This window comes from Tachysurus vachellii, chromosome 10 (assembly GCF_030014155.1).
Source record: "Tachysurus vachellii isolate PV-2020 chromosome 10, HZAU_Pvac_v1, whole genome shotgun sequence".
Classification (NCBI taxonomy): domain Eukaryota; kingdom Metazoa; phylum Chordata; class Actinopteri; order Siluriformes; family Bagridae; genus Tachysurus; species Tachysurus vachellii.
The window spans coordinates 7,343,669-7,353,690 of NC_083469.1; the positions used below are offsets into that span (position 1 = coordinate 7,343,669).

General features: G+C 42.5%; 1 protein-coding gene across 1 annotated transcript; it reads right to left on the reverse strand.

The window, feature by feature from the left end:
- Positions 1-589: 589 nt before the first annotated feature.
- On the reverse strand, positions 590-9,831 carry LOC132852494 (uncharacterized). Its single transcript, XM_060879734.1, has 4 exons — positions 9,757-9,831; positions 7,251-7,411; positions 5,232-5,518; positions 590-714 (listed from the first exon to the last, which is right to left on the reverse strand). Exons 1-4 carry the CDS (start codon positions 9,829-9,831, stop codon positions 590-592), a joined length of 648 nt encoding a protein of 215 aa, XP_060735717.1.
- Between the last annotated feature and the right edge of the window lie 191 nt (positions 9,832-10,022).

Sequence of the window (10,022 nt, forward strand, 5' to 3'; positions counted from 1 at the left end):
ATGCATTGCACTGAGAAATTAATGAGAGTGTGTATGTACATTCATTCATTCATTCATTCATTTTCTACCGCTTATCTGAACTACTCGGGTCACGGGGAGCCTGTGCCAATCTCAGGCGTCATCAGGCATCAAGGCAGGATAGACCCTGGACGAAGTGCCAACCCATCGCAGGGCACACACACACTCTCATTCACTCATGCACTCACACACTAAAGGCAATTTTTACAGAGATGCCAATCAACCTACCATGCATGTCTTTGGACTGGGGGAGGAAACCGGAGTACCCGGAGGAAACCCCCGAGGCACGGGGAGAACATGCAAACTCCACACACACAAGGCGCAGGTGGGAATTGAACCCCCAACCCTGGAGGTGTGAGGCTAACCACTATGCCACCGTGCCCCCCTTGTTTATGTACAATAAGATAGAAATAAACGGACTGACAGGAAATATTCAACACTGCAACAGAGAAATTACTGTTATTGAGTTTAGTATAGAAATGTATTAGTTTATAGACATATTCAATCATCCTTCACTGACCCACTGGTCTTGAATCTGCAGTGTTTTTGTATGTCTGTCTAGATTTAGTGTTTAAAAATCTCGAAATTCAACCCTTATTATTGAATTACTTGCAGGGGACATTGTTCCCTTCACACAAACTCCTTGTCCAGAATACATGACTTCACTTCCTGTAGCCCTTTCCCTGGTGAATGTACCTTCCTTGTAATACATTTCAGAAAACAGATCATAATTACATGAAACTGACACGAGGTTGGACAAAGGCGAGTGAGGATCCAAATGCAGTTTTAGATTTTACTTAAACCAAAACAAGAAACAGGTAATACAAACAAGCAAACAAACAGGCAGGCAAAACAGAGCAGAATACAGAGCAGACAGGAGACCGGAACATCCACAACATACATACAAGCACAATGCAATAACGACCAACAAAAGGGAAGTGAACACACAGAGTATAAATAACAGACAAGAACCAATCACAGAGCAGAACCAATTAGAGACAAAGACAAGACACCTGAAGGAGAGAAGGAGTACAATTAATGTCCATGGAAACCAAAGAGTGGGCGGAGCAAACAATTAAGCACAGGAAAAGACAGCAGACAGAAACAGGACAGAAACACAGACAGACTCATTACAGAGCCCCCCCCTAGGAGTGGATTCCAGACACTCCAACGCAGAACCGGAGGGTGGTGGAGTGGAGGCGGAACAGGGGGTGGGAAGGCGGGCCAGGTCCATGTGGCGGCAGAGGCCAGGGCAGAGCCGGCGAAGCCAGAGGCCAGGGCGGAGCCGGCAGAGCAGGAGGCCAGGGCGGAGCCGGCAGAGCAGGAGGCCAGGGCGGAGCCGGCAGAGCAGGAGGCCAGGGCGGAGCCGGCAGAGCAGGGGGCCAGGGCGGAGCCGGCAGAGCAGGGGGCCAGGGCGGAGCCGGCAGAGCAGGGGGCCAGGGCGGAGCCGGCAGAGCAGGGGGCCAGGGCGGAGCCGGCAGAGCAGGGGGCCAGGGCGGAGCCGGCAGAGCCAGCGACCAGAGCGGGACTGGAGACCAGGGTGGTGCCGCAGGCAGAGCCAGCGACCAGAGCAGGACTGGAGGCCAGGGTGGTGCCGGAGGCAGAGCCAGCGACCAGAGCAGGACTGGAGACCAGGGTGGCGCCGCAGGCAGAGCCAGGGACCAGAGCAGGACTGGAGACCAGGGTGGTGCAGGAGGCGCTTTGAACCTATCAAGATGGACAGGAGAGGGAGAGACAGACAGAGACAGGGAGACAAAGCTGGGGATCGCTGGTTCTGTCGACCCGGTCGGTCCGGCTGGTTCTGTCGACCCGGTCGGTCCGGCTGGTTCTGTCGACCCGGTCGGTCCGGCTGGTTCTGTCGACCCGGTCGGTCCGGCTGGTTCTGTCGACCCGGTCGGTTCTGTTGACCCGGTCGGTTCCGTTGACCCGGTCGGTCCGGCTGGCTCGGTTGACCTGGTCGGACCCACCGATCCGGTCGGTTCGGCTGGTTCTGTTGACCTGGTAGGACCGGCTGGTTCTGATGACCCGGTCGGTTCGGCTGGTTCTGTCGACCTGGTAGGCCCGGCTGGTTCTGTTGACCCGGTCGGTTCCGTTGACCCGGTCGGTCCGGCTGGCTCGGTTGACCCGGTCGGACCCATCGACCCGGTCGGTCCGGCTGGTTCTGTCGACCCGGTCGGTTCCGTCAACCCGGTCGGCCCGGTCGGATCCGGTGTCTCAGCGGGTTCGGCGGGTTCGGGCGCTTCGGCAGGTTCGGGCGCTTCGGCAGGTTCGGGCGCTTCAACAGGTTCGGGCGCTTCAACAGGTTCATGTTCTTCAGCAGGTTCATGTGCTTCAGCAGGTTTGGGCGCTTCAGCAGGTTCGGGCGCTTCAGCAGGTTCGGGCGCTTCAGCAGGTTCATGTGCTTCAGCAGGTTCATGTGCTTCAGGTGCCTTCGGTGCTCCAGCCGGTGCCGTAGGGATGCCGGCCGCCCGAACCGGCACCATCGGGGTGTCCGCCAGCTTGGCGATCAGCCGGTTCCCCCGGGCCTCGCCCGAGCTTTCCGGTCTGGCACCCATGTGGACGGGTTCGGTCACCGGCGTACACAGGCCTGGGTCGGGCCGAGGTACCGTAGGGGCCTCGGGCGTCCGTGGCTGGCCTGGCTCCGCAGCCCACGGACCCCGATGCCTACTGCCCCCCCCAAAAAATATTTAGGGCCGGTGTCCGACTCTGTCCTGTGCACGGTTAGGGAGGACCCGCCCAGGAGCAACGCTACGTTGGCCAGGTCCGTGAAAGGCCCCACCTCTCGGCCCAATGGCACTAGGTAGCGCAGCCCGTCCTTCAAACCATGCCGGAACAGGTCCTTGAGGGCCCTGTCCCCAAAATTCCACCTGATTGGACAAGTCCAAGAACACCTCTACATATTCCTCCAGTGGGGAATCCCCCTGACATAACCGGAACAAAATCTCTGCTGGATCCATGTGGTTGGTCGTTCTGACACGAGGTTGGACAAAGGCGAGTGAGGATCCAAATGCAGTTTTAGATTTTACTTAAACCAAAACAAGAAACAGGTAATACAAACAAGCAAACAAACAGGCAGGCAAAACAGAGCAGAATACAGAGCAGACAGGAGACCGGAACATCCACAACATACATACAAGCACAATGCAATAACGACCAACAAAAGGGAAGTGAACACACAGAGTATAAATAACAGACAAGAACCAATCACAGAGCAGAACCAATTAGAGACAAAGACAAGACACCTGAAGGAGAGAAGGAGTACAATTAATGTCCATGGAAACCAAAGAGTGGGCGGAGCAAACAATTAACCACAGGAAAAGACAGCAGACAGAAACAGGACAGAAACACAGACAGACTCATTACAGAAACATGGTTTTCATAAATTCCAACCGGATCCATGCTAGACAGTGGTCAGAAGTATTCCCAATGTTCACAAATGCCAGAGGATTATCCTCAAGACAATATCCACTGCCAGTAATAGAAATAGAAAAAGTAAAGTAATAGAAATTGATCAGATTAAATAGTCAAATTATTAAATTCTAACAATTAAATTAAAAAACTTAAATTAAATATATATATATATATATATATTTGCAAAGAGTACTTGTAATATGTCTGATAGATATATGAAGAACAAGGGTGATGTGCAGAGTTGTAGCAACAACAGAGGTATAAAGTTGATGAGCCACACAATAAAGCTATGGTAAAGTGCAGTGGAAGCTAGGCTAAGAAAGGAAGTGGATATTTGTAAGCAGCAGTATGGCGCCCAAAAAGAGCCCTAGGGATCCAAATTTTGCCCTGAGAATGTTAATGGAAAAGTACGAGATGGTCAGAAGGAGCTGCACTGCGTCTTTGTGGATTTAGAGAAAGAGTATAACAGGGTGCCAAGAGAGGAGCTATGGTACTGTATGAGGATGTCGGTCCGTTTTTTTTTTTTTTTTTTATCAGGGAACACATTTTTAAAATTTAAGTTTATTTTTATTTGCAATGGAATATTAAAATGCTAAGCATTTTCCTCATAAATATTGTCAATTATTTTGTATTCGTTTTGTCACGAATTTGTTAAACAAATATCGTTTTGAATTAATTTGTTGTTCTTTGGTGTAGGAGCTAAAAGACAGTCACTTTTTCCTCTTTCAGCGCTTTTACCTAAAAGCCGCACCCATGCACATGCTTTTAGAAACAGCATCTGGATTAACTGCAGTAGGGTTGATATATTGTCTAAGACATAACAAAGCTGATTAACTCCTGTTTCAGGCTCTAACACAACCCAATTAGACTTAAGAATCAATGTTAATCAGTGCATCAGCAAAATTAGGAGCAATGAGAACAGAGAAATCACTCAAATGTGCAGGAAAAGGCATACAGTACACTAGGACCAGGGCTGAGAACCTTTGAGTTAAAATAATGAAATAATGAAAACAAAATGGAGAATTTGACCTTGAATCTTTTGAATGAATCAAGTGTCAGTTCTGCAGCATGTTTTGTTTGCATTGTCCTGTACATATCAACACACAAGTGTTTGCAGTTACAGTAATAATAAATACTTAAACCACGGTTAAGTATTCTGATCATAGTTTATTATGCATTGCACATATTGAGAAATGACAGTAGTAGTAGTAGTAGTAGTAGTAATAGAGTATTATTTCATAGTAGTAGTAGTGTATTAGTTCATAGGCATATTATCAGTTGTTATTCATAATCACCATATTACAATTCTGTCATCCTTGACTGATCCCCTGATCTGGAATCTGCTTTGTTCAGCATTTTATCAGCACATTTTGACAAAAGGCAAATGCATTTCACTGAGAGATTAACGAGATCAGTGTACAGTAAGATAGAAATAAATAGACAGACAGGAAATATTCAACATTGCAACAGAGAAATTACTGTTAGTAATTTTATATATATATATATATATATATATATATATATATATATATATATATATATATATATATATATATAGTACATATGTGTATGTTTAGTATAGGAGTGTATTAGTTTATAGACATATTCAATCATCCTTCACTGACCCACTGATGTTGAATCTGTAGTGTTTTGCTCATGTCTGTCTAGTTTTGGTGTTTAAAAATCTTGAAAATAAACTTCTATTATTGCCTTGCCTACAGGGGACATTGTTCCCTTCACACAAATTCCTTGTACAGAATACATGACTTCACTTCCTGTAGCCTTTTCCTTGGTGAATGTACCTTTCTCGTAATACATTTCAGAAAACAGATCAGGATTACATGAAACATGGTTTTCATAAATTCCAAGAGCTAAATAGTTTTCATACCAAATGTAGTCAAACGGCACAGAAAACATTATGACAAGATCCCCGACAAAGTGCTCTTCATCTTTAAGGATCTTGTATGCCAGGACTCCAGCACAACCACGTGCCGTTGAGCGTGTTTTGGTAAAAGTGCAGGCTTCACTGGTCTTTTTTGCTACTGTAGGCTGAGGAGGATTAAGACAATATCCACTGCTAGTGTAGGTCCTAGTATAGAGATAATAAAGTAATAAGAATTGATTAAATAGTCAAAATAGTCAAAAAATTTTTCTTTCAAAATTCTAGCATAATAGTGCCAATAAATTGTAAAATCACGAACAAAGAAAGACAGACTAATGAAAAAAGTTCTTGTAATATGTCTGATGCATGTGGCAAACAAAATTAGAATTATTTCACAGTCGTCATCTGATTGGTTGGATCTGAAAGCAGTCGTGACACTTTAACTTCCCTCGTAGAAGAAGGATGCTGCAGTGTTTATAACTGTGATAACGAGCACTTATGAGGATCTGATAAACGCTGGATTTTCCGAATGATGTGGATGGCTTACTACGGATCCAGGTTGATTATTTTGTGCAGTCTTACCTCAATTATGGAAGGCCATGTAAAGAAAATGTGAACTAAATGAACGACCTGTGATTGCAAGGCTTCTTTTTTTATAGAAACATCGACTTTATATTTTCACGCCAATAAACATGATGAAAACCAATATTGTGATTGGTTGCATTACATGTCAGTCAGACTTCCTCTTGGTGATTTTTGAGAAATGCTTCAGAAAACTGAATCGGGCCGAGAACAAAACAAAAATCAAAACAAACGTGTAGCCAATGAGCAGAAGGGGCGGGTCTTGTCAATATGTGCGGAGAGAGTGTTCAGTGCGCATGTGTGACATTAGCAGAAAGCGGTTTTAACATTGACATGGCGGATAAAAACAAAGAAAGAAAGCGAAGAAAGGCTTACGATAATGCAAGAAGTAGGACTTTCATTGGCTTTCAAAAATCTGAGACCCTACCTTTAATGTGGAAGTTGTCAATCACCTGAGTCCCTGATCAAAGTAAAAGTGATGATGCTGCTTTACTGCGCTTTTGCTGCCTCTAGAACATGTAGATAGAAACTGTAATAATGATGCTGAAACTGTAATAATGCATGGCCTCTAGAAACTGTAATAATGCATGGCCTCTTAAGACTTCTCTAGTGATCAGAAAAAAATCATCAAAGATTATTTTAGTGTAAAAAAATTTTAGTGCTTCCACATTCTAATTCTGATGCCCAGAGTATATTTTCGATGGTCAGTTTGAACAAAACCTCAACACGAAACAGCTTGTCTCTGGACGGGACATTGTCCTCAATCATGACCCTAAAAATGGCTGGGATAAAGGAGTCCAAAAAGGCAACACACAATAAACAACACCAGTCATAATCTCTCTCTCTCTCTCTCTCTCACTCACACACACACACACACACACACACGGGAGTATGTGGAGTCTCCCGCATATTGATGGCGGCTCCCTGATGACCACAAATTAATTACAATCTCCCGGAATCTAGAGTGAGCGAGTAAGCGCGAGAGCGAGACAGAGACTGCGCTCAAAATCTTGTAGCGCGCGCACGGCAGAGAGGGAGGGGGAGCGAGAGACCTTGCGTGTGTGTGTGCTAGTGTGCGTGTGTGCGTCATTAAGCGCATGTAAGACAGAGAGCATCCTGATTGGCCTGTTTCGGTAAGTCAACCAATCAATAGTGGGCGGGCAACTAAATTGCAACTAATAAAATAATGAAAAAAGAAAGCTAAAAAAAACATAAGATTAAACATGAAGCATTTTTATTTTTAACCCATTATATTTAGAATTCATTACTTGATGTAATTTCAACTGTATTAGAGGTATTACAAATCTAACTGTACTGTTTATAAAATATAATATAAACTGAAATCATTTTCACTCACCTTGGGTTTGATAAGGTGTACCTGTCTGTGAAATTGGTAATTTGAATGAACACATTTCTCATGGTGCTTATACTGTGGGATATACTGTCAATGTTGGTGCCTCTCAAAGACAACCCATACTCTATAAGAGGTGATGCTGAGCTAGTAGTACTGACTAATGCCTGGTTTTACAGGAAAAACACAAAACTACAGTAGAAAACTACAGAAAATAGATAGATTGATAGGCTAAGAAAGGAAGTGGATATTTGTAAGCAGCAGTATGGCTTCATGCCCAGAAAGAGCACTATATGCAAATTTTGCCCTGAGAATGTTAATGGAAAAGTACAGAGATGGTCAGAAGGAGCTGCACTGCGTCTTTGTGGATTTAGAGAAAGAGTATAACAGGGTGCCAAGAGAGGAGCTATGGTACTGTATGAGGATCTCATGAGTGGCAGTGAAGTACATCATTGTAGTTCATGATATGTATTAGAGGAGTATGACAACAGTGAGATGTTCTGTAGGCCAGACAGAGTTCAAGGTGGAGGTGGAGCTACATTAAGGATCGGCTTTAAGTCCCTTTTTGTTTGCTATGGTGATGGACAGGGTGACAGATGAAGTCAGACAGGAATCTCCATGGACAATGATGTTTGTGGATGACATTGTGATCTATAATGAGAGGTAAGGAGAGCATCATGAAGGAATGCATTCCCTTTTTCTTTGATCAGGGAACACATTTTTAAAATTCAAGTTTATTTTTATTTGCAATGGAATATTAAAACACTAAGCCTTTATTCTCATAAATATTGTCAATTATTTTGTATTCATTTTGTCACGCATTTTTTTAAACAAATATTGTTTTGTATTAATTTGGTGTTCTTTGGTGAAGGAGCTTAAAGACAGTCACTTTTTCCTCTTTCGGTGCTTTTACCTAAAAGCTGCGCCCATGCACATGCTTTCAGAAACAGCATCTGGATTAACTGCAGTAGGGTTGATATATTGTCTAAGGCATTAAAAATGCAGACATCACAGCCTCCTTCTTAAGTGTACATTCATGTGGAAATTGTCAATCACCTGAGTCCCTGATCAAAGTAAAAGTGATGATGCTGCTTCACTGCGCTTTTGCTGCCTCTAGAACATGTTCTTATGTCAAGATCACAGGGGAAAATGGATTTAATGCATGGCCTCTTAAGACTTCCCTAGTGATCAGAAAAAACATCAAAGTTTATTTTATTGCAAAAAATGACAACTAATAAAATAATAAAAAAAAAGAGTGGAAAAAGATAAAATATATATGATTAAACGTGTTATGTTCTCATACATAGAGAAGTAAAACAAAGTCATTTTTAATTTATTTAATGTCACAAAAATGAAGCATTTTTATTTTCAACCCATTCCATAAATGAATTATTATATTTGGAATAAATTATTTGATGTATTTTCAACTGTATTCAAAGTATTACAGTAATGGTTACAATTAAATTGAATAAAAACTCAAATCATTTTCACTCACCTTGGGTTTGATAAGGTGTACCTGTCTGTGAAATTAGTAATTTGAATGGAGACATTTCTTATGGTGCCTATACTGCTGGATATACTGTCAATGTTGGTGCCTCTCAATGACTCCCCATTCTCAATAAGTGGTTGTACTGCACCGTAGGTAGCCTGGTTTTACAGGAAACACACACAAATAAAAAATTGTTAACTTTAGAAAACTACAGAATATGAATGTTTTTTACTCTCATAGAAACAGTATTGTACAGTATGTTAACTACTTGTTTAACTTAAGACAATAGATTAATAAATAAAGCCTCATAAACCTCAGTCACTGAGTCAGCATTTTCATACAGTTATTACTTACAGTCTTCTCTATTACACTCACTGGACCATAGATGTACTGCGTCTATAACATCAGAAAATGAGCAATTACACTACATACATAAATATTGAACATAAATTATACACAGGTTTACACATGTAAATAATGTTTATGCAGCAATTGTTCTATAATGATGTTCATAAAAGGTTAAAAAGTCCTCCAGATTTGTGACTGTGTCACTAACTTGTGTTTTCTGTTTTGTATTCACATTTGTATAATCTACCAGCTGCTATTGTGAGAAATGGGAATATCCAGCTGAGATCATGCATTTTTAGGTTCTGTTTGAAAAGAAAAGAGCTTCAATATGAAGGAGTGTTGCCATGATTTTGTTGTTAGATTTGTTTCAAAATAGATCTTAATGTGAAATCTATAGATTAGTGACTATAATGACTTTTTTAACAGACATTAAAGACTGTCCTGCCCTTAAGTTAAGAGAGCAGACTTGTTCGACTCACCACCATTTGTGACACCCAGTCAAAATGCACAAGCACAACACACTAATCAATTAAACTATACAGTTCATAAAATAAATCATGAATTTATTTTGTATCTTTATCATCCCACAATCCACAATTTATCAGTTTCAATGTAAAGATCATGCAGTGATTTTATTGATCATGTTTCATTGTTAGAGGAGCTAACAGCACTTACCTCTGTCCTGCTGGCATTTTCCTCACAGCAGCATGCACAGGCTGACCGACACTGATGCCCACAGCTGTTAAACATGCTAGATGGTGCTCAGAAATATTCCGTCCTTCAGCTCAGGATAAACTGACAGATTACCGAGGTAGGGCTGTCAAGTGTTGCATTGAGAGTGACAGTCACTCATTTGGGTCTTTTGTCATGCTCTCCCGCCACACATTGTATTTCTCACGCAGAAAAACTTACTATTTTTCGTATATTTAATATGCCACAGT